The 25,001-nt window shown below is 36.1% G+C and overlaps 1 protein-coding gene across 15 annotated transcripts in view; it reads right to left on the bottom strand.

Moving 5' to 3' along the window:
- LOC107098426 (neuronal cell adhesion molecule-like) overlaps nucleotides 1–25,001 on the bottom strand; it is a 73,415-nt gene that overhangs the window by 6,939 nt on the left and 41,475 nt on the right. For 4 of the 15 annotated variants that reach the window (XM_015396105.1, XM_015396113.1, XM_015396108.1 and 1 more), the window contains 27 exons: nucleotides 22,648–22,829; nucleotides 22,330–22,347; nucleotides 21,848–21,953; nucleotides 18,558–18,751; nucleotides 18,351–18,473; nucleotides 18,096–18,266; nucleotides 16,468–16,579; nucleotides 15,668–15,852; nucleotides 15,304–15,435; nucleotides 15,016–15,159; nucleotides 14,816–14,927; nucleotides 11,764–11,930; nucleotides 11,512–11,659; nucleotides 11,276–11,400; nucleotides 10,242–10,271; nucleotides 9,620–9,721; nucleotides 8,802–8,999; nucleotides 8,644–8,714; nucleotides 8,338–8,563; nucleotides 7,986–8,101; nucleotides 7,525–7,732; nucleotides 6,436–6,558; nucleotides 6,181–6,357; nucleotides 5,891–5,923; nucleotides 2,339–2,404; nucleotides 914–1,036; nucleotides 663–818 (listed from right to left, as the gene is read on the bottom strand). In XM_015396105.1, coding sequence (XP_015251591.1) covers nucleotides 663–818; nucleotides 914–1,036; nucleotides 2,339–2,404; nucleotides 5,891–5,923; nucleotides 6,181–6,357; nucleotides 6,436–6,558; nucleotides 7,525–7,732; nucleotides 7,986–8,101; nucleotides 8,338–8,563; nucleotides 8,644–8,714; nucleotides 8,802–8,999; nucleotides 9,620–9,721; nucleotides 10,242–10,271; nucleotides 11,276–11,400; nucleotides 11,512–11,659; nucleotides 11,764–11,930; nucleotides 14,816–14,927; nucleotides 15,016–15,159; nucleotides 15,304–15,435; nucleotides 15,668–15,852; nucleotides 16,468–16,579; nucleotides 18,096–18,266; nucleotides 18,351–18,473; nucleotides 18,558–18,751; nucleotides 21,848–21,953; nucleotides 22,330–22,347; nucleotides 22,648–22,741 — 3,460 coding nt within the window. In that variant the 5' untranslated portion in view covers nucleotides 22,742–22,829. The remainder of the gene's footprint in view (nucleotides 1–662; nucleotides 819–913; nucleotides 1,037–2,338; nucleotides 2,405–5,890; nucleotides 5,924–6,180; nucleotides 6,358–6,435; nucleotides 6,559–7,524; nucleotides 7,733–7,985; nucleotides 8,102–8,337; nucleotides 8,564–8,643; nucleotides 8,715–8,801; nucleotides 9,000–9,619; nucleotides 9,722–10,241; nucleotides 10,272–11,275; nucleotides 11,401–11,511; nucleotides 11,660–11,763; nucleotides 11,931–14,815; nucleotides 14,928–15,015; nucleotides 15,160–15,303; nucleotides 15,436–15,667; nucleotides 15,853–16,467; nucleotides 16,580–18,095; nucleotides 18,267–18,350; nucleotides 18,474–18,557; nucleotides 18,752–21,847; nucleotides 21,954–22,329; nucleotides 22,348–22,647; nucleotides 22,830–25,001) is intronic. The other 11 variants (XM_015396112.1, XM_015396119.1, XM_015396116.1 and 8 more) reach the window with 9 other exon arrangements.

Here is a 25,001-nt window from a genome sequence, read left to right as displayed (position 1 = left end):
TTTTCATAGTAACTTTATAAAGTAACAATTTAGGGTAATAAATGTGAATCATCCATTTACAGTACAAATTAAAAAGCACTGTCTTGAATGATGTTTTTCTTTTAAATGATGAACTCATTCAGATAAGAGTAATTTTCTTTTGCAAACAATTTTTGGAAGACGAGTATATCAAAAATAAATGCTGTAGCTTAAACTGCTGAGTCTAACCACCAATTGTTTGGCAGACCGAGAATTTACCCAGAAAAAAACATCATCCTAGAACATTTGTGCTATATTGTCTATGCAAATGTTTCTGTGCAGCTGTGTAGTTTTTACAAGGGTATAAAATGCAACCTAATGGTAAAGTCGAGTCTACATTTCTAAGATGTGTTGTTTCTTTGTTTAGCTAAAACTCCACCAAAGTTAGGTTTAATTGGATGCTAATTCTTCTTATCCTTTAGGACTTTTTAAGTCGTGTTCATGGAAAAAAAAAAAAAAAAAAAACTAAATTAAAAATGCAAAGTCATGAAACACTTAACATAGAATGATGACAATCTCTACACACAAAAAAAAAGTTGACTATACTCATGGCTGAGAGTAACAGGCAACAACTGATGACTGAATATAAAAGAAAGAAAAATGATACACAAAAGCATTCTATAAGCGTAGGCATGCCGCCAGACCTGGAACTGTAACCAACACATTGGTGGTTTCGTGGACCGCCAGGTCAGCTCCATCTCTAGCTACCACACGCACCCAATAGGAAGTCCCCGGCTTCAGACCTTTTATAGTATGTGAATGTGTACCATTTACTGACTCCCTTTTCCATTCATCCTCACCTGAAAACGGTGCAGCGCATGTAGAGGGATTAGAATCAGGCAACTTTAAGAATACATGCATGCAAGGATATTCTGGAAGCATGGAAAAGCCTTACTGTTTTCTACAACATATTCCACAAATAATCTCTTTTGATGTCCAAAGTATTCCCAACTGATCACTGGGCCTTCCTCTGATACAGATGTGTTAACTGTTCCAAACACAGGCCCAACAGAAGGCACTGAGCAAACAAACAAACAAAAAAGTGTTCTTATTTGAGTGTCAGATAGAAAAAAATTGAGCATTTATCAATTATGATTATAACAATTTTTATATATAATATTCAAATAATGAATCATAATTTTTTGTATTTATTTGCAAAATAGAACACTACATGATGGCATCATGTGTTTAATCCTTTCAGTGCTTTTTAGTGCAGTTGTTGTTCGTACTTCCAGTATAAAGTAAATAATGGAAAACTGCAATCAAATTACTTATTTCTGCTCATAAACTTGGAAAAAATTAATTGATAATAATGTTACTGTTACACATGAGAAAATAAGGAAAGACATATTTTAATTACTACCTACGCTTTAAGGTCCATATTGATGCATAAGGAGCCTTCAGATATTTTTTTTTATCTTGCACATTTGATTTGTTTAAATAACATATCTTGACATTAAACTTATAGAATAGCCACTATTTCTTTTGAGTCTGTTTTGTAAATTTCCATAAATTTTGATGGGCGTATCTGACAAGAGGCAGAAAGTAAATTTGGTAGTTGATGCAAAAACTTCAAATCCTTATAAAGATTTTAGTACACTGCAATAAGATAAGAGAACTAGGGAGAATAATACCTCACATTGCTTGTTGCTACACCATCTCTGTTTTAGAAAATCCCCATTGTTTGAGGAAACCCAACTGAAATGTAATTCCTTTTAAAGTAAATTGTCACCTGATCAAAACCATCAAACAGCCAGTTATGCAAAGTAAGGTGGCCCTCTAGAGCTTGCTTTTAAATTAAAATTTAAAAAAAGTTTTATTTATCATAATGTCGCTGTAAAATAAAAAAAAACGACTAACTTTTAAGGAGCCTGATATCTGTTATTTCAGGAAAACAGACAAATAAAAGGAATCCAGGATTTTCCTCTCAGACGTAGTCTATCAAGGTTTAAAGATAGATAAGATCTATAAGTTTGGAAGAAAACAAATATTTGCAAGACACTGCATTCTACAGATTGTTTATGTTAGTGTCATTCTTATGACAAAACTTGCAATAAGAGGAAAAATAGATAATAAACAGAAAGAATCCTTCTATAAAAAAACATGATATACAGAATAACCATAAAGTTACCAGCGAAGGTCTATATATTTTTACAGATTGATATTCAAACAAATATTTTATATATATAAATGGCTAAACCAACGTAACAACAAAAATATTGTCACATTTGTTTGAGTGGCTTTTTGAAGCTGTGTTTGCAGCAATCAGTCTAAAGTTAGATATTGGACAGGCAGCTAGGGACATTGGAAGTGCTTGTACCCTTGGGAAGCGGGGGATGCAGAGACTGAGTGACAGGGGAGGATAGGTGAGGGGACTCTGTGGGGCCTGAAAGGACACGGAAAGAGTGAGACAACACACATATTCACTGCATGCAATAAAAGACTACATACAGTACTGAGAGGAAAAGTTTACAGTAGTACCGATCTTAGTAGTTTAGAAATCATTCAAACTCTGATACAATATAGTATCCTAACCAAAACTACACCTGTGGTCCATTTCAATAAGCAACTTTAACGAACTTGCTCTAGCCTAAGTTTGGAAACTCTGAGTTTTTAGTTACATAAAAACTCTAAGTAGATCAACTCAGACTTGAACATGTGCGTAACAAGTATGAAAAGCCGTTATCAGTCGAGGGCCGATTCGACAAGTCACCATGACGACATACAAAAGGAAGTGCCTATGTCACCAAAGTGGAACTAGAGATTTTAATGCAGGAATGAAAGAAATAAATTGAAAATTTGTTTAAAAGATAGAGAAACAGTGCTATAGCTGCATAGGATTGGAAGATTGTGAAGAAGATTGTTGCTCTAGTTAATGCATACTTTTATATGTAGTCTGGTATGGCAGGCCGATTAAACATTTATTAAAAGCACTCTCCTCTCTTATGTTCCATTTGTAGCTCACTTAAATAGGATTCATCCTGGTCAACATCACACTCCTAGTCAGAACAGTGATAACAGATTTTCTAAAATACATTTTTGCAGCAGAAACTGAATTTCCGAAAGTAAGGAAACAAAATTGTATTAGTAAGAATTAAACTTAATATACCTACAAACATTTACACATTTTAGGTGGTCATTTTGACATTTATCAGCTTCACTGAATATATATTCATGATATCAGAAATACATTTTAAGTCAAACAAATACAAATCAGAATGGTGTGCCACAGCCTGTTGTAACCACGATAACATTACAGGGGAAACTAGTTTACAGCCTAATTGGTAGAGGATCAATCTATTTAGGTGAAATCACCTTTCAGCAGGTGAAGATAAAGTATAAAAATGTTCAAACAGGTAGGACTGTTTGCAGCCATTTCGGATGTCATCATCCCAATAAATTGCCATTATTAGCGGTTATCAGTCCTATAGAATGGCTTCAGAACTGTGCCTTATCCCCCCCTGTAAGCTCAGTACGCTGGTATCCCTGAATGAATCTTAACCCTAAAGCAATTGATTTTTTCCCCGTAATTAATTGATCTATTTATGTCTAATCAGTAAATAATTTTTGTAGTTTTTCACGACCAGTAAAAAAAAAGATCTCATATTAGACAAACCAAAAACAAATAAATCTCCTATCCTGTCAACTGAGTTGTCAAAGAACCATGTCCCTATAAATGGTTATTTATCTGTAAATCAATGGAATCATTCTTTAATAGGATCCTCGTCAAAAGGACATGCAATTTGTTTTTAAAACCTAATATCTCTTATGGATCTAGTGGATTCAGAGTTTCCTTGATTTCATTAAATCTGCTTTTTGAAATGGTCCCCAGATCTAAAAAACAACAATTCATACACCCAAACAAGCTGAGTCCAAAATCTTGCATTATGGGGCAGATTATGGAAAAAGAAGCTCTAGCATTTAACAAGGTGAATAAACTATATTGTAAAGCCAGATTATAGAGATGAAGACAGCAACATAGTAACAAGGTAGTGTGATATAGGTGGAATATACAGCATAAACATTTTTTTTCCCTTAATAAGATATTAAATAAGGCTTAAATATTTCCTATTCCAGGTCAGCAAAGATCACCAAAATCCTTTTTAGTATACCATCACTGTAAAACCCTTTCTAAAGGGTCCAGTAATGTCTGAGAGGTTGATTTACAAGATCTGAGTTAATTGGAGTCTGGCCTATAGGTGTATTTGAAAGTAACACCTTAAATATTGTGGGGAATTTAAAAGACATCAGCAAACAAATCAGGAAGGGAACTGTGAACTGAAACAAGTCTGTTTTATCCTTGCCTACTGTTTCCAAATTATTGAAGTACAATCTCCATATCTTAACACAGTTATGTGCAGCATAAACACCATGGAAATACCTAGATATCACACCCATCCTGATCTCATCTCAGGAATGCACATGCCTTTCATGTGAAATGTTCATATAAAGGAGACAAAGATAGCAAATCCCTGTTAACATAGTGGCTAAGGCCTCCAATAGACTGTCATTACACTATGAAAAGATTGTACACCAACAGAGGCTAAGAGACCATTAATCAAGGAGTTAGCAAGCACTAAAGGATTAACGCTTAAAAAAACTTTAAAAATCTGGTCGTACTTTCCAAATATGCACAGGGGAAAATACCCTAATTTTTGAGGCATGAATATCCTTTGCGTCCATTTAATCAACCACTTTTTAGGCTTGCTTATCGTTGCAGGGCTTTTAGCAGATAAGGTGAAGGAAGCAGTTAGACCTGGAGAAAACCCTTGCATGCATGTGGAAAAGATGCAAAAACAACAAAGACCAGGATCTTAATGTAGCAAGGAAACAGTGCTAAACACTGCTCCACCTTGCCGTACCATCATTACAATGGGAGGAAACTAAGAAACACCATCCCAACTGTGAAGTTCGGAGTTGGTAGCATTATGTTGTCTGGGTGTTTCTTAACCTGTGGAAATTAGGTTTTTCTTTAAAAAGACAGATTTTGAGCTAAACAGGTAATGTAGAAATACTGAAGCCCCATCTCCAGATATCAACCAGCAAGTTAAAGCTTGAACATACCTAGAACTTCTCAATTCACTTCAATTGAGTTTATTTTATAACACAAGTCATCTCAAGGCACTTCACAGATTCAATTCGACCAGATCATATAGTCATTTTGATTCAAAGTTTTCAACCTAAGGAAAACCAGTTAAATGCATCGACTAATTGACGCGAGGGCACCAAGCATGCTTGTAGCAACAGTGGAGAGGAAAAACTCCTTTTTAACAAAAAGAAACCTCCAGCAGAACCAGGCTTAGTGTGAGCGGCTATCTGCCCAGGCAGACTGGGGTTCAAGAAGACAGAAGCAGACTTCTAAATGGACAATACCCTTCAGGTATACTGTCAAATTATTCTCTTAAGGACAAAAAAGCCATTGCAGTGTTTTGAAGAGGAAACCCCTGATCTCAGTCTTACAGTGAATCAGTAAGATGAAAATGTCTGTGTGAATCATGCATTCTTCAAACCTGACTCTGTCACACTATTTCTGTAGGGATAAATGACCGAATGGTTGAATGTCCAATGGAAATTTGAAAGGATACCCAAAACGAAAGAAAAATGCTAAGGAAGAGTATATTAAGTTCCAAATTTAGAGAAGATTAATGCATTTTATTTTTTTTACAGTATGTGCCAATATGTTGAAAATAATTTTGGTAATCATAAATGACCTAAGACAGGAAACCAATAGCCTCAAAAAGTGAGAAACAAAGGGTTATGTGCCAGTTAAACTAGAGTATAGAAATATCCATAAAAATATATTTAAAATTCAAGGCTTTGTATTAAAAAGAATAGCATGCAAACATGTCTAGAGGTACAGTACAGGTTTTACCTTTCCCTGGTTGTACAGGAGGCTGAATAAGAGCTTTAAAGAGAAAAGGAAAGATAAAGACAGAGGGGCTGTAAGGCATTCAGTGAGGAAAATAGCAGACCCTCCTCATGTAAATCATTATTCTAACGAAACCTTTTATATCTCCTACACCATTTCAGTTTTAATCCTTGATAACTTTGCTTTAGAGCTGGTGATGTAAGACAGTGTGCTTTTCTTTCTACTTGGATTTTGGCTTGAATTCCTTTAATATATGTATGGGAAAGTACCAGTTTAAAACTTAACAGACATACCTGTATCTATTGCTGTGTATGCCTCTTTTGTGATATTGGGACCAGGGCCTTTTCTTGTTTCGGCGTTCAAGTAAAACTTGTAAAGCATGCTGGCATTAAGGCTGTCCAAGGTGATGGTAGTCACGTTGGCTGGAAAGAACTTTTTCTTGGCTGGCCCCAGTTCATTTGTGGTATTGACTGTTGGGAAAGCAGTTCATCAGCAATAGTGACGTAGAAGGGTTGCTTGGACAAAGAAGCTTGATCGGTTCCCCCTACCTGGATGGTATATAAGGGTGTATCCTGTAAGGTGTCCATTGTTGCTCAATGGGGGGCCCCATTTTAGTGTGAGAGTATCCAAGCCATGGTCCATCGTATTTAGAAAAGAAGGTGGACCTGGTACTAAAATACGAAGCAAACCACAGAGTAAACTTTGTTAAAACAGAGCCTATAACCTATTGAGTGTATATGTGAAATTTAAAAAAATACCTCACAGACCTAAATAATATAATTAGTTTAATCTAATGAGAGTTTTGTCATCATCATCAATGCCTACAAATTACCTACAAAGCTACCTCCCCTGGTAAAATCGTGGACATTATTGTCTTTGCTTCAGAATACTATTATTTGTCCAGATGAGCTGATTTCATTAAACAAAAATGTAATTTTGAGCTGACAAAGACGTAATATTCGATTTCCAGTGTCCACATCTTGACTAGAGTCATCGGCATTTTACAATGACTTTCTAACCACTTTGCTCTCTCTGTTGTTCTGTCTTGCTAATCTCTATTCATGCAATATGCACAATGACTGCTCTTAATAACTGTGTGTTTGTTCTCTGTGTTTCTTTTTCCAATAGAAAGTGCTCCTAAGTGAACAATTTTCTGTTTTGTATCTTTATCTCCTTCCTGCCTCTAAACCCCCATTGGGTTACGCCAGAGGGCTGTTTATCGAGGAGTGGTGTGCTGCATGCAATAATTGAAGGGCCTGTATAATGTTATATGATCAACTACAGTTTTGTTAAGAGGAATCAGAATCAGTTATGCACAAATTTGTGTTGGCTAGTCAGACTACTGGATATTCATATTCTTGATTGTCAGTTTTTGCTTGTTGGTAGATAAAAGTTCTTCATGCATAGTTTAAACTCTGCTAATATTTAAAAAAAAATGTTGAGCACATATGGAAAAACGTCAGGTCTACAGCAAGGAATCATTTGTTGCCAAACTGTTTAACTTAATGCAGATGTAAATATATATATATATAATTGTCTTACACATTAGGGGAAGGCTGGCATTAACTGGCATCAAGCAGGTATACAAAACGCAACCATAGGGGATTAATGATAAACATTTGGCTGTTTAAACACACCTCCTTCCGGGGTTTCAAAAGTCTTGTTGGGGCTGGGAGGCCCTTCTCCTTTGTTATTAACGACCGTGACAAATACGTTGTAAACGCTGTAAGGCTGAAGGTCTGGCAGCATTGCCTCGGTACGGTTCCCACTGAAAGTTAAAACTTGCTCCTGTTGTTCGGCCTCCTCCTGCGAGTCGTGCTGGCCACGCACTCGTCTGTAGTACACCTACAAAAATGAAACAAAAGCATAAAATTTAAGATACTCGAACATGTAACCAACATATGGAGCTGTTTAAATTCAATATCTAGAATACAAAATACTTTTATTTTGTTTGGATGTACAGTAGCTATACAATACTGTTTGAATGATTTCTAAAATTCATAGAGAATTAGGTATATGATACATGGACTATAAAGTCAAGGTTTCTTGACTGAAGAAATTACTCAGATGTGCTTTGTGAGAATAAATAAATTCATACTCTGTATCCTTTTAGCTCCCCTCGAATAGAGGGATTCGATACTGGGTCCCACTGCACTTCTGCCAGTGTGCTGTTGGGAACAGTGACCTTGACACCATCAGGAGGAGACAACGGCACTGCCAAGAGGACAAAAAGTTAATCGTGAGCATGTAGTGATATATTATTTAACCTTGATTTAACCAGGAAATCACCAACAAGATCTCCTTTAAGGAGACTGTAATATGAATTTGGATGTGTTACTTTGTCTACGAGAACTATAAAAAAGGCATCAGACATTTTTAACTATGTTATAATCTTTTTGCTTTTATAGATTCAAAACAATTTGTTAAAAGTGGTGACATAATAAACTCACAGTCTTCTCCAGAGAAGCCAGTGACCACAGCAGGCTCAGGACCATTTCCATAGTCATTAAAAGCCTGAACTTTAATTTCATAGGGCACATAGGTTGGAGTTTGAGTAACAGTCAGTTGGGAATTGTTTCCAACATTCATTGAGGTCCAGTCATCTTCCACGTCCTTTTGCCTCCACATAACCTTGTACTCCAGTCCAGGCCCGTTGGACTGAAATCCTGTGAGAGGCTACACAGAAAGTATGTCATTTCTTGCTGAAAAATTAAGGTAATTTATATCTTCAAATTCAACTAAACTATCTTCCTTACCTTCCACGAGATAACCAAGTTGCCAGGCTCTGTTCCTACTCCTTTCACATTTGTTGGATTTTCATCTGGAGCTGAGGAAAATCAAATATTCATGGATCACTTTGTAGATCTGGAGATCTTTAACATGAAGTAATCAAGTTATTGAGTGTCTTTATTACCTGAAGGGTTGGTTCTGTATTGAGCTGAGGGGATACTAGGGTCGCTGTAGCCTACATCATTTTGAGCGCGCACTCTGAACATATAGTAGACGTATGGAGAGAGCTGCAGCTGGGCAGTGGTACTGGTACCAGGAACTTCTGTAAGGTTGACCCAAACACCTGGCTGGTGGAGCATATCCATGTACTCAATCAGAAAGTCTGGAGAAACAAACAAAATGTTATGGAGACCAATTGGAATGCAAGGATTCTAATATGGCCTAATAAACATCTCTGCATTTCATTTCTAAGACTCACATTACCATCCAAGCATCCATAGCCTCTCTTGGATCCATTTGATATCATGCTATTCCAAACTGCCTTTACATTTTTGGACTAGTCTAAAAATTCTGTGGCCTGAATTCATTGTCTATCTCATTCTACCCTATTAACAGACCTTTGCATTGGTAATGGTGCCCTCACCTCAGTATGTCATATGCTTGAAATGATTAGAAAAGCAGGGTAGCTGGAATTATTTGGGATTGATTCAGCAACTTTTTCGACTCAGTCATATACTGTTTCTAGAAACTGTATATTTCAGCTTAAAATGATCAGGTGATAATTACAAATTGAAAAACCATGTAAAAAAACAAGACTGTCCCAGTGAGTAAACTGATATTTGTAGATATCAAAACATTTGTGGCAACAAAAGAAAAAGTCACAATTAAGATGGGGAATCTATAGTTGTGATTTGTTATCAGTTCAAATCTGATATCTACAAAGTAGTTGGATGACTGTGTAAAAATCAAACAAAGTAATAAAAAACATTAAGTATTTCTTACTCTGTATTGGACTGTTGTTTTCATCTCCTGGGATCCAGGTGAGTCGAACACTTCTCTCCATCTGGTCAGTGAGTTCCAGGTCAGTTGGAGGGTCCGGTTTCTCTGCAAAATCAATCAGAGTACTTTTTGACACTGTGTCAACAGACAATGTTTGACGCTTAGATGTGTTGTTTTTTTTGTAGTTACATAGTATAAAGATAATTAAAATTCTGCAGGTCAGTTCTGGTAATATATGTATTTTTTGGGGGTATTAATGAACATTAACTAATCAGTAACACAGCAAGACACGTTTGCAAAGTTTCCAGTGAAGAAAATCGGCAGCATTATGCATTATTATCTCTATGCATGGGATCCTGCATAGGGGTTTTCACTTCTAGCTGTTTCAACCTGAATGCTGGGGTGAAGTAAAAGAAATATAAACATATCAATCAATAAGACCTGTACACACAGTCACACACAAAGGTCTGACAAGACAGGGACAATAGATGAAATCAGCTGCGTAGGAGGACTGTTGATATGTGCTAATTATATATACATAAATCAGAAAAAATTACCATTGAAACTATATTTGTTACATACAAAAGCATTGACTGAATAGACAGAAGGCAGGCTACATGTTTACCTAAAACAATTGTTGGAGTAGGAGTTGCCTCTGACAGCAAGAAGAAAGAGAAGAATGAAAGAAAAGAATAAGATGTTAGTGTTAGATATTTATGAAATGCAAGAAAAGGTAAGAAAAACACTAAAGGAGGATTACATTATTACAGTAGGAAAGAAAATCTAGAAGGAATTAAAAACACATTTAGCAGAGACAAAGGAAGAGGAGAGCCATTTAAAGTAGTCATGCTTTAATTAAAATTCTAATTCATAATGCTTGGTTGTTCTGGCATAAAGAGAGTCCTTGCAGGTTTTGGCCATATTGGGATGTCCAATCCCAAATAACATGACACCTAATAAGTAAAACACATTAATAACAAACATAATCAATTATATTAACCTTTTTATACAGCAAATTACAGTTTTTGATCACTTACAAATGGCGTCCCCCCCATCCCTCAGTGCGGTATAGATTTATATCCAGCCATTCAGCAAAGATACTGCTACATGTCTGTACATGTTATTTTTGTATTTGAACTTAACTTAAAAGTTTAAGTTAAGAAAAAAAGGTAAAAGGCTAATTAAAAAGTTAAAAAGCAACTCTGGGTTAATGTGAGTGTTTTCATGAACTTCTTATAGAACCACTTTTTTTTTATTTATCTTAATATATTAGGGCAAGTGGCCATTTGTTGTTATTACCTGTATCCAAATATTTGCCACCAAAATACACATATTTTTTTGAATGTTACAAAAGTAATAAGGTATTGTTCTCCAATAACACTACAGACTTGAAATTTAGATTTTCAAAGTATTTCAATGAGTGCCCTATAAAGGGTTAATAATTAAATAAAACTGTCTTTTTTTATTTCTTCACCTACTTGAGTCACCCTCAAAGTCCTGCTGCCTGGGGTGGTGACCTGTTTCACCTTTATCAAATATCATTGCTGCTTAACCTTTTTTAAACAATTTATTCTCACAGAAAGACTAAATCAATTGAATATAAATTTAGATTAACGCATCAAAGGATGACATGTTTAATGTCGCCATATGTCAACCCACCGACAACAGTCAGCATCGCACTTGCAGAGTCCTGATCCAGAATGGTGTTTGTGATGCAGGTATAAGTCCCTGCATCTTCTTCTGTCACATCTCTAATGGTCAGGCTCTCATCGTCCACCTCAAACCTGCGTGTGTCACCAAAAAAACACAAATTTTAGTTTTTCTTGACAGGATACAGATCGAAAGTTCATACTGTACTAGTGATCACTGTCGGTTTATCTACAAGTCTGCTGTACCTCTGATCGTCTGGCAGTTCTCCATTATCTTTTAGCCAACTGATGTTGATAATAAGAGAGCTATCATGTTTGACTTTACACTCAAACAGAGCGCTCATTCCTCTCTGAACCACTCTGTACTTCGGCTGCGTGAGGATCCGAGTCGGCTCTGGAATATTAGAAATATTTAGGTTTACAGCAAGAAATGATTAAGTTTAATTAAAATAATATAATCTTAAACTATTTTCTAATTGGCAGTGAGGTGTTATTGACCTTTTACTTCCAGAAAGACATGATTTTCTTTGAAGCCCAGGTTATTGGTGGCAGTGCAGGTGTACTTTCCACTGTGCATCGGCTGAGCCATGTTTATCTCCAGAGTACCATTCTCATGGATCACATATGGGTCACTGTTTTTAATGTTGGTCTGGCCGTCTTTAAACCTAGAAAAATCAAAAAGGACATATGTAATCTTGTCATTTTAATAGAGTAGAATACAATAGAATACAAATAACTGTGATTATACCCTTGTGGGAAAATAATATGTCTCAGCAACAGGGTGAAATCCAAATGGAAGCATGAACTTACGCAACAGGGTAAAAACTAAACAAAAATTTTGCAAAGGTATTCTATCTTTTAGTTTAATATTTTTGCATGTATTTATATCAACCCCCCTCTATTCAAGTGTAAGCTTGCACTTACTAAACATTTACTAAAAATAGCCCCAACAAATCATCTTTTCCTTCCAAGAAGATATGATGGAGACATGGCAAACAAGTGGAACATGTTGCTCTGGTATGGAGTTATTTTGTGCTTTTATTAAGTTCAAGAAAAAAAGCTATCTGAAAGGGGAAAATAATTTTAACATTCGAATAAATGTATTAGAGAAGACACATTTTCACCTTGATAGCAAAAACGGATGTAATTTTAGACTGAAAAAAGTTTTTAAAGGAAAATACACACAATGTCGCCATCTCGTTCAGTTGCTGACACGTGGAAGCTCTCTTCCAAATTCAAGGGGAGGCGCTGTTCAACCCAAACACATCTAATATCACCCCTTAGCTGTCAGTTCTGTTGAGACTGGCCAATAGGAACACAGGCCGGCCAAGGAAAGAAATCGAGAGCAAAGGCTACGGTTTTCAGAAAGAGAAGAAAAAATAAAATAAGAAATTAATAATATTTCTCGTGGAAATCATTTTCTAAATGTCAATTTATCTTTTATTTATTAAATAACAAAATATTTTCTCTTTTTTATTCAGTCTCAAATAACATCTGTTTGTGCTATCAGTGGGAATTTTTTTCCTATCCAATATATTTATTTTACTTTTCAAATAATTTCCCCCTTTCAGGTAGTTTTTTTCTTGAATTTAAAAAAAGGACAAAAATAACTCCATACCCTTATGTTTTTGGCATACAAACAAAAACTCTACATGGTGACACAATCCTAGATAGCTAGCAGTATTGTGCTAAATGGAGATACTCTTATTTTAAAAGAGGAGGAAGCTAGTCAGAGCTGATGAGAAGATGGATGGAGCTTTTTAAAAGGAAATCCCAGAAGAGAATCTGTTATTGGCAGCATAACACACACTTTTGGAGATTCACTTAGCAGAAGCAAAACCACCCATACTGAGCTGGAGCTGTTCCACCAGCTTTGAAAGCAACACTAAGTACTTATGAATCTATTTGCTAACATAGAAACAGTACAGCACAGTAGAAGTTCTGCAAAAATATGGCCACCCTATTAAACTGAAACTAAAACACAGCTCTTTGACCTTTGTGCAAAATAGATGACACTATCAGCATGGTGAAACATGATAGCACTGTAGTGTGGGGATGTTTTATTTCTTCTACAGATGCCGCAAAGAATACCCAAATAATTGTCACGATCTGCCCTGATTTCTGACATTAATTATTCACTTCATCATCCTGCCTAACTCTTCATCGCTCTAATCCTAATAGCCCTAATCATCACTCATCTTATCCACCTGCGTCTGTTGCTTTGTGTATTTGGCTCAGTCCAGTTATCATTGTTTGATGATTGTTTGTCTGTCTGTTTTGTTAGTTTGAGTTAGTCCAAGGTTTGTGCCCCTGTTTCCGGTGGCCAGTGGGTTGAGAGGTTTTTAAGTGTTGGTCTTGTCCACTGATGGTGTCCTGGCTCCTGGGTGGAGTACAGTTTTAAAATCCCATAAGCCTGGCTCCTAGGTGGAGACCAGTTTAAAGTTCTGCAGATTTCTTGGTACCATGTCTTGTCTCTGTCCCTCAATCACTGAGCCTGCCTGTCTGCATCTGTAAGTCTCTGTCTGAGCCTGCTGCTAGACTCATGGAACTCTGAACCTGCTTTTATACTCTGTGGATTCCTGGAATGCTGGATAGTTCTGTTCCTGTGCAGATCAGAACCCTTGACTCGGCTGCGGACTCCTGGATTCCAGAACTGTTCCTGATCTGTTTCCCTGATCTGGATCGGATTGTTGCTTCTGTTTGGCAGTCTATTGGTTGGATCCTGCCTTTTCCTGAGAGGATGGACTGAACTGTTTTAACTCAGAGTATCAGTGATTGGGCGGTGCCCTCCCCTTCAGCCGCGGCAGATCTACAGCTCCGTGTTTCCTGTTGTTTTGATTTACTAAATGTTTTGAATTTTCCCACTGTCTGTCTCACCTTAAATACTAGGTCCCTCTGTCCTATTCGATGACAAAAATATCACTCTCCGTGTATATTTTAGCTAAAGTTACTAACATCCCTAAAAAAAAGGAAGGAAAAGGAAAACCAAGAAAAAGATCAAATTGGAGGTCAATGCCTGGCAAGGAAGTATATTTTTCATGGAATTGGAAGCTCTGGTAACTGGAGCAAAAATGGACTACAAACGCAAACAGGACCTTTCAGATATTTATTTGTAAATACATTTTCAAATCAATGTATCCTTTTCCTTCAACAATATAATAAGGCTTTAATATTTTATGTTTGTTTTTGTGGCTTATTTAAAGAAAAAAAAGTTTAAAAAAATGTAAGGGTGCAACAGCCTTAAGTTGCACTTTATGCCGGCGATATCAACCAAATCTTGGTTTCTTAACTGTGGAGCATGACAATAAAAGAGAGAGTTTGACACAGTCTGGTATTCAGTTCGATCTTAATCATCTTTCTTGCCGTATGCATCCATCAAGTTCAAAGCTAGCTTTTAACTCAAATGACATGTAAAAAATGCTTTATTAGGAAAAAAAAAACCTTTTTAATATAATCTGAATAACTATTGACATTCATTATATATATCTAAACCTGCAAGAGAACGGTTAAATGGAGCAATGACCAACATACATTAGGTCCAGATTCCTACCATGTGATAGCTGGTATTGGCGAGCCAAACGAGGCGCAGTGAAGCAACGCCGGGTTGTTCATGATGACTAGATACACTTTGTTGGCCGGAGTGAGAATTCTTGGTGGTTCAGCTGTTGAGGGCAAGCATAGACTTTTTGAATTTCATTGCACTCATGCAGATCTGCATATTTCAAGATGTAACGGTCAAATGTAGCTTACCCAGAACACTGACAAAAGCATTAGCCAATAAATAACCAAACTCATTAGATGCATTGCACTGGAAGACAGCACTGCTCCCTGACTGTACATTGCTGAGAATGATGGTATCCTCCTCTACCTTTGGACCATTATCTTCATAAAAGTCTGGAATACATAAAAAAGAGGGTACATTTTTCTGGTTTTTGTAGTGTTTATTACCTATTTCAACTGAAAAAGGACTACTGCAAATGTCAATTCAGTATTTTGAAAACCAAACAGTACCTTTACTTATTCACAATTTAAACGTACCTTTAAATGAACGTCCGTTGACAAACCAGTTAATTTTTGGTTTAGGGTTTCCATTAACCCGACAGGTTAAGATGCCGGTCTCATTTGGAGCCAGAATCAAATTTCTTGGAGCACTGATCCAAAAAGGAGCAGCTGGTGAGGGAGATTGAAGATGCACAAAAAAGATTACTTTAAGAAGGCGATTTTTAAATGATTTCTAGATATTACAGGTCTGGGTGTGGCTATTTTAACTTAACAGAACAATACAACAATCATAAGGAGGGCAAAATTCTTTTTTACAAATGGCAAGTTTGGTTTCATTTTCTTTCCACATATAAGTAATTTTTCTTTATTTAATTGATAATACATCTTTGCTCATCTTTACCTTTAACTGTGACTTTAATTATGTGGTGGACAGAGCCCAGCTTGTTAGTGGCTGTACAGCGGTAGTCACCGGCATCATCTTCATTCACATCGATGATCGTCAGTGTTTTTTTGAATTCGTGGAAGCTTGTCCTGCCACTCGGCAGCCTCCCTCCATCCTTCTGCCACATAACTTCTGGAGTGGGTCTGTCACAGAAAACATCAAGATTGGATTTATGAGACCCTGAGCAGGTTGTGTTTTTTTGTTTTTCTGCAACATTAAAGGTATAGTGGAGGATTTTCGCAAATTTCTGAAAAGATCTGCCATCTCCATTTTTAAAGAAAATGTACATGCACAACCCTGCACTAACTCCCGAGAGGGAATGCCTATTAAAAGCGTGCGAGAGCATGCACAAGCCCATTTCTCCTCATGCACGCTCTGTTTAAAAGTTGTTGTTTGCATCGCTCATAAGAGCTTACTTTTCAAAGAAGATTTTTTCCACTTCGTCAGACTCACCACCGTAAGTGAAAACGCATATAGGACTGCTTTACGTAAACATATCATCAGAATGATTGACATTTAGGATGACCACTTATTTTGATGAAAAAGAACATCCTCCACTATACCTTTAACCATAGTATTACTTGAATAAATGCCAGCAAAAGTGCTAATGTACTAATGTCTGATTTATCTTGCATTTACCACTCTGATTGGCCATTGCAATAGATTCCAAAGGTGCATCAAAGGTGTTTGTTGTCTTAATGTGACAAAATGGAATAAAGTTTAAGTTTACAAGGCAGTGTGATAAAAGGCCAACTTACAATCCCTCAGCGATGCATTCCAATTCTAGTGTTTCCCCTCTTAGAACCATCTTGGTGCTCATTTCACCAACAGGCCACATGAAACCAGGGCGGCGCTCTCCTTTAGGGTTGTCTGATAAATCAGGGAAACAAGTTGAAATCAACATTTACAAGAGACGTTTAGAATTTGGAAGTGTGATGTCAGGGTCGATATCTATTGAAAAGGAGAAAGAGGTACTACTTTTCAAATGTGATATATCAGGGTTGGAAGAAATTTAGTAAAAGACAGATACTTGTGTTTTTTTTCTGGTGCATCTATTTATTCACTATGTAACTTGAGTCATGACTGTAGACAGGATAAAATGTTAGTAAGGAAGATCAGAAAAAGGGACTCTTTCATTTATTAAGAGCTGTCCATCTCCTGATATGCAGTTATGGTTTTTATTAATATGATTTGGTACATGCAAAAACTTTGTAGAGAGCTCCTTGTGATTGCAGCTAAAGAATTTTTCTGTTTTGTTTTCGTTTTCACCTAAGGGTATGCCACTCTGGTTGTGTGTCATACTGTCTATGTAAAATAAAAATGAAAAAAAAAAAAAAATAGGAAAAACACACTGCTGATATGAACCATTGTCTTTAGTTTCAATTAACCTTTGGTGAATTAAACTAATTATCTCTTGAGAATACCAACAATATGTAAAAAAAAATCATCAGCATTAATTTGTATCCATCTTGGATAAGAGTAGACATTGTTGTTTAGATTCTACATTTTCACAAAAAAAAAAAAAAAAGATTGGAAAATAAATAACAGGAAGAATTGTTTTTGTTTTAAGTCTTAATGTAACCACAGATGAAGAGATTTGAAGCCAAGTTAAAAGAACAAATCCATACCAAGGGATAGAAAAAAATGGAATAAACCAGCAGCACTCATCACTATAGAAATCAGCGATGAGTGTAAGCAGTCAACACTGATTCTTTGTTTCTTCTGAAATATAACCTCAAATCATATCCATGCAATTCCAGCAAACATTAAATATTTTAAATTGCAGCCATTATGAAATTGAACCATATTTTCAGATTTTTTGCCTAAAACAAATTATATTTGTTTTGCAATTGTGTGATAGAGCAACGTAAAGCCTTAATTACTATTGTGAAATGGAGTGAAAAGTTAAATAGTTTCATTATTTACACTCCAAAGTGTTTCTTGCACATGTAAGCATCTATTTTTTCTTAGTACAATCGATTTCTTTTAAATATTTGTTGCTATGTACTGTTTATTTTCATTTATTCTTGCCTCCTGGCCATGCCATGGTTGTAAATGATAAGTGGTCAGACAGTTTACCCAGTTGAATAAAGGTCAAATAGAAGTAAATTAATAAAATATTTAGCTCTCTGACTCTGACACTCTTAAATAAAACGTTATTTAGTCTTTTAACAATCCCAGCAGGTTTTAAGGAATTTTAAGGGTTTAATATGAAAACTTTCCAAGGTCTATAAAAGATTTTTGAAAGACTGTGTTATACAGAAAGAGTAGCTACGTTCGGTGTTACACAGAAAAAAATACCTTTCCCGTTTAATGTGATCTACAGCTATATAAACAAACATTTATTGCAATAAGTCGTTATAATCAGTTGCAGGGCTATACTTACTGGTGAGTACTGTGACAGAGATGGGATCTTTCTGCTGGATGGTTTGTGTGTGGTAAAAGCGTGCGTAGCAAATATAATTGCTCCGGGTGTCTTCTGGAAGAACATTGGAAAAGTACAGGTCTCCGTTCAAGGCCTGGGTGACTCGATTATCCAGAGGCACTCTCTGGAAATCTGAGGGAAGAATCAGCAAATCAGGCATTATTTATGTCTGTATTTCTACATGAATGCAGCAGTGTTCAAATTCACAGAACTCACTGTGATCCATCCAGAAGATGACAGGAGGAGGCAGGCCTGCAGGGGGTCGACAGTGAAGTACAAGGGGAGACCCCTTCTGCACCTGAATCGCCTCATTTTTTTCCTTTGACCACAAGGGGGACCCTGTGAGTCACAAAACCAAACAATGCATCTATAAGATTTGCAATAATTGCTACAGATATTCAGAATTTTTATTATCTGTCTTACTGGACTGCCTGATGACAATGTTGTTTGTTAGAGCTTTGCCGTGCTCGTTGCTAGCAGTACACTGGTATGTTCCTTCATAAGCCTCGGCCTTTTCTCCACTGATGTCAATCTCTAGCGTTCCTGAATAAGGCTTCATCACGACTTTGGAGTCTGTCTCCACATCGAAGTTTGTCCCATTCCTCGTCCATGAAAAGCTACAGAGTACAAGAGTCATTAATATATCTTTCAGCTGCAACAGGCATGGACAAAAAAACACTCTTAACCATATCTTCGTTCAGTTCCTAAAAAAGCAAAGTAGGTTTATAAAACCCAGAGTTTCAAGAAGCAGTAAGCTTTGTCCCAAGCTGATCATCATAAAACCTACACTTACTGTACCAATAGAGGCTTAAAGATACAAGGTATATATAAAAAAAAACTAGCTTTAGTTTAGTTGCAGACTATTCTTTTGTAGTGAATTAACATTTCAGCATTATAATAATAAGGTTCCACCAGACAAGTGTTCAGGGAAGATATACAGTAGATACTAGGGCTGTGCAATATAGTTGAAAAATTACACAAGTCTTTCCTGTTACTTGATATTAATAAGAATTTAGTTGTTTTTATTTTTTTATTTTTACTTATCTGAAATAAGAATACAGAAATAGTGGAAAGAGGCTGAAATTAAATTGTAACTTAAGTCTAATTTAAATCGAACCTACATAGTTTAAAAAAAAAAAAGAGTTCAGCTCTAATGCCAACCTCAAGAGGCTGAAGCTTTTCCTCTGCTTACATCCCAAAGAATGTGTTCTGGTTCTGCATTACAGTTCAGTGAAATTACTGAACATTTTATTGGATGTATTTTCTACTGATATTAATCATGTGTCTATATATATTGTTAGTGTTTTATTGCTAATCCTTTTCATTCCCTGAAACTCCACCTTCTTACTGTAAGTCTTTTCATCGGTCTTTAATTTAGCAGTATCTATCTTCCAGTTAAGGATGACAACCTTTCCTGTCCGTGATGAAAACAACATTCCAACTATATGATTCTGGCAGAAGGTTAAGTGAGGGAATGGTGTGTTTAGTGTTATATGGAGTGATAGTTTCCTGCCATACAAATGGTTTCGCATGTTGAATGAAAAGTTCACTTTTGGTCTCCTTTGAAAAGAGCACCTCCTTATATGTTAGCTGCAAAACTTTAAAACGTGTGTTTTCTTAAAAATGAGGCTTCATTTAGCTCTCTTTTAACAATAGCTTTCCTTTTCCTATCCTTGCATAAAGGCCAGACATGTTGATGTTTAAAATAAAAGATCTGCAGCATCTTGAGTGTGCTTTAATGTATACTCTGTTAAGATGAGGTAGAAACAATGTCTTGGTAAGTTTGCTGGAATGCCAGAGATTTTCCAATGATGAACCAAATGGTGGAGCTGAAACAATTAATCGGATTAATCGATTGTTGAAATAGTGGAGAAATTATTTAGCAATTGATTAATCTTTAACTGGAGTAAAGAGACTATAAAATATCTCATTAGCTTACAGAGTGACCCACCTTGAGCAGTAATTATACCAAAACTGTAAAAAAAAAAAAAAAGTTAATATTTTGATTTTAAGATTAAAAAAAAAAATTTCGTCTGTCAATATGCTCTATCCAGAAATCCTCAAGTGGAAGAAATTTTGTTTCACCTGGTTTAATTTAGTAAAAAAGGAACCTTTTGCTATCTAATTATCAATCGATTAATCAAAAAATAGTCAACAGATTAATCGATTTGCAAAATAATCTTAAGTTCCAGCCTTTGTGAGTTGTTTACAGCTTTAGATCTTTTATAACCAAAGCCAGCTCCATTGTATCATCTCTGATCTGTCTTAAACCTGTTTTGACTTGGGTACCTCTTTGGGCACTTTGTCTTACCATGAATACCCCCCTCAGTCAAAAGTACTGATAAGTGTCCAAAAGTGTAATGTACAATAACTGATTATGAAATAAAAACTATTTTACTTAAAGGTATAGTGGAGGATTTTCACAATTTTTTTAAAAGACTCGCCCTCTCCACTTAAAAAAAAAAAAAAAAAGCACAGTCACAACACTGTACCTGCTCCCGAGAGGGAACGGCTATTGATTGCATGAAAGAGAATGCAACAGCCTATTTCTCCTCATACATGCTCTGTTTAAAAGTTGCTGTTTGCATCGCCCATAAAAGCTTACTTTGCAAAGGAAGATTTGTAATTTTTCCACTAGGTCAGACTCACCACGGGTAAGTGAAAATAGGCATGAGCATATAGGACGGCCTTACATAAACATATGACCAGAATGATTGACAATTAGGAGGACCACTTATTTTGATGATCCACCCAGGAAAAGAACATCCTCCACTATACCTTTAGTCTTTTAATTTGAGCATTTAATTCTCAGGCGTTTCATGCTTTCCATGTCAATTAAAAATCATAAATATGTTGCCTGGAATTTAGGAAGGAATCTAAATAAATATTATTAACCTGTATTTATAAAACTGGGGCTCCTCTGAGAACTCCCTTATTATCACATTTAAACTTAAGTTGGGCCCAAAATACAGAACAAAAATGATAGTCAGACTGATTAAATTAGTTTTACTTTGATGCTGCTTTGATGAGCTCCGACAGCTCAGTGTGAAAAACAGCTGATACCAGGCTGTTTATCTGCTTTGTTTTAATGTTTTTTAAAGCTGCAGTTAACTCAAACATATAAGAAAAAAAAAATACTTTTTCGGTTTTTGAAAGGATTGTTTAATTTTGGAATTAGGTCCTCACAAAGCAAAATAGATCCCAGTCCTATTTTAATACCTAAAAAATAAAATATTTTCATGTACCCCTTGTAATGCACTCATGGACCAATAGAGGCACCCCGGTTGGGAATCACTGCTCTAGATAACCTATGAGGACTTCATCAAACAGCTGTATTGTCAATAAAACAACACAGAGGTATCCTCTGTGTACTACTGTGTTATTGCACATAAATCCAGGTAATAATTAGAACAGGATAAAGGGTTACAAAGACATAAGCAAAACATGGTGCAAATGAAATAAAGCCTTTGATTAAATTGTAGGTCTTTGCCTGAATCTAACTTATTTGATTCAATGAATGGAGACGCGCTGCAAATCCACTCTTCCGGGTGTGTTCCAGCCAGGTCTCCGAGGCGACGGTTGCTATGGCGATTTATCTCTTTCACTCGCCTCCAGGTTAAGTTGCCCTCAGAAGCAGGGCTGTAATTTACCAGAGAGGAAGCATGGCGGCGGCATTAAATCTTTCATTAAGTGTTTTGGAGTTATCGTCTCACCTGGGATGAGGATTCCCTTTGGCCTCGCACTGTATGACGATTTTGTCCCGGGGATCAAAGATGTAATCCTTTGGGGACTGCAGTGTTATGGTGGGGGGTTGAGGCACTGGATATGAAATGCAGAGCAATGTAATTCATGCATACATCAACAATAAATCCAATGTAGACATGCTTTGACATAAACAAGCAGAATCACTATTCAAGCTTCGTGCATGCCAAGCCAAATTTGTCAGACAGGACTTTAGAAGCAAACAAAGACATACAGTAAGCAGCAACCTCACCCTTAAGCTGATGTCTTACCATTTCCTAACTTAAAATTTACACTTCAAGCAACACTCCAAGCCAAGCAAGGTACTCAGTAGAGTTATGTTGTTGCAAAAAAACTCCATGCACATTGTTACTCAAGCCACACAAAGAGCAAATCAATAAATTTGAAGGGGCAAAACTCCACTCAAGCCAAGGCTATGTCTTAAGCAACTTACATCCTTCCAGTACTTTAGCTTTTTGTCCAATATGGCATGCCATACAACAGCAATAGAATATTGAGGAAAATTGTTAGAACATCTTTTAAACTTGTGCAAGAAAAAAGCAGCAGATAAGGTGAAGGAATATTTTTAGGAATTGATATAGCCAGCTTTCCCACTTTTAACTTGCATTTCTTTTAGGAAGGTGGAATAAATGCAAGAAGAGCTTTTTTTTTTTTTTAAACACCATGATTAAAATCAATGAGTTAACAGCTGATAGCAGGGAAACACCACAAATCATTATCTATACATGAAATTATTGAGAGTGGTACTTACGATCAAGAGGCACTTCAAGTCCTGCAGCCATGTGACTCAGCAGTATCAATAACACACCTTCCAGACCTGGCGCCCATTTTTGTTTTTTATCCATGTTTGTATATCACTGCCACAATGATGTGCGGTCCCCAGGTTTAACAGCAGAGGATGGGCAATCAGTTGGTGAACAAGAAGAAGTGACTCTATAAAGATAAAAAACACAACAGAAATTACTAAAAACAATATTTTATCTGTGTTGTATTTATTGCACTTCAACTTGGCTGCATATTAAGAAAAGTGTAATATCAACTCAAAGGTTGAATTGGAAATTTAAGTTTGGATAAAACTATGACATCTCTAAACATCATAATCAATCACAACCTGCTAATATAGCCAATAAGAAAATTACTTCATATGACTTAATACTATACAGTAAAATGTATAGATGGGTCATATATCAGATCCAACGCTTAAGTGCAACCAAATATTGTTACTGCTACTCATATTAAAAAATTTAGGTTGAGGCAACTGGTTCATATTCCTGTGTTGATCCCTGTGCAACTTGTTAACATTCTACCAACTGATTTAGGGAATATTCAGTCTTTTTTTTTCGAAAAGAGATTAAAAAAAAATAAAAATAAAAAAAAAACTTTCAAAGCACCAGATTTTTTAGAAGTCACTAATGTCCCAATAAAGTCCCTTACCACCCACCACTCTTAAAACAGTTTATAGTCTAGATTTACTATCTTTACAGCTGACAACTATGTATATTTAGGTGTAAAAGGATTGCTATGTCATGTTTTATTTAAGTATTAATCTTGTAAACATAAATACAGTTGAAGAAATGGATAAAGGTCACAGCAGGATAGCAAAAAGGGTCTTTGGTTTACATGTGACGCTACACAAGGATCAACCACAATGCAAAATATTTTGATATGTTAGAAATTTATAGCGATTCTATGAATACAAAAGACTGTAAAACATGCATAAATATTTACATTTTAAAATGAATACATTTCACTTGTGGAGGTTTTGTTAAATCTTAAAGTGACATACGGTAAAACACTATCAACTGCAGTGGCTCTGGTAAAAAGAGACGTCAAAACAAAACTGATTCAACATTCTTTGTCCTGAAAAAGCCTGTCTCCTCTTTCCTGTTATCTAGAAAACTGAGAAACAAAGTCAGAGTAGCTCCTACTTTTCTGTATTTTGTCTACTACTGTTTAAAGCAGACTAAATCTTTCATCTTTACAGCAGGTGATTAAATGTTAGCTTCCTTAAAAAGAAAACCACACATCCATATACAGTAGTGTGCACAGCTGAGATGCATATCAGCACATGTATGCAAAATCCCTCAACAGTACCAGAACCATCCTCAGCAGCATATTAGATACATCAAACTACACATGAGTGGAAACCCACAAGCTATAGTTTCATAGAGGATTACCAAGGGATACTGGCTGATGCACCACAAATTCAATGAAATCATGTTAGCATTAATGTTCTCCAGTAAACAGCATCATGGGAAAATGCATTATGCTATTTTTTTTTCTACAACTGCTTCCAGTTCACAGACTGTCAAATATGCTTTAGCAGACTAGGAGTAAGGGGTAGATTTAAATGATTCCAGCTACACAGACACAATGCATATTTCCTGACTGGATACACATTTAACTCCCAAATCTAATGCAGAGGGTGAAATGTGCAATCGGTACTCAACTGGTAGCATTTAAACTATTTCTAGCAGTGAAAGAGCATCAAATAATAAAATGCTAAGAGGTGTTTTTTTGCATGCATTTTCCCATTTATGTAATGCTCTGATTTCTACCATGCTAGCTAGGCAATGTACACGGTGCAAGTGAGCTGCGCCTCCTCTATTGGAATTCTTAATATTTTTTCTTACCAGCATAAAAAGCCAAAACATACAGAATTAATGTTCAAGTTTTGACATCTTATAGCATATATGTAATTGATATTGGTTGGTCTAATTTCAGCACATTTAATATTGTACTATTGTACTGGTTTGGGATGGAAAATGTAATATTGGTTGCAGGTTTTCTGCAGAATGTTGGTAATTCAATGGTAATAGTTGGTACTTGGGTTGCAAGGGTGTGACATTGTTCCGTGTAGGAAAGAATAGCTACATTAAGCTTGTCTGTTGTAAAGGATCCAATTATTCAATACAGACCATGCAGCAAAATGACTGCCTAATCATGCATACAGTATCATTCACTCAAGAGATCAACGCCTACCATCTGGACAAGAGTGATGGACCTTTTGTAATACTTACTGTCATCCTGCAACCCATCTCAAAGACTATCATTATTCACACTAACAGCTAAGTGTCCCATACATTGCCTGCCATAAAGATCAAA

Source organism: Cyprinodon variegatus, unplaced genomic scaffold (genome assembly GCF_000732505.1).
Source record: "Cyprinodon variegatus isolate N-32 unplaced genomic scaffold, C_variegatus-1.0 Scaffold776, whole genome shotgun sequence".
Taxonomy (NCBI): Eukaryota; Metazoa; Chordata; class Actinopteri; order Cyprinodontiformes; family Cyprinodontidae; genus Cyprinodon; species Cyprinodon variegatus.
Note: the sequence above shows the minus strand (reverse complement) of the source record. Positions and strands in the feature narration are given on the sequence as shown.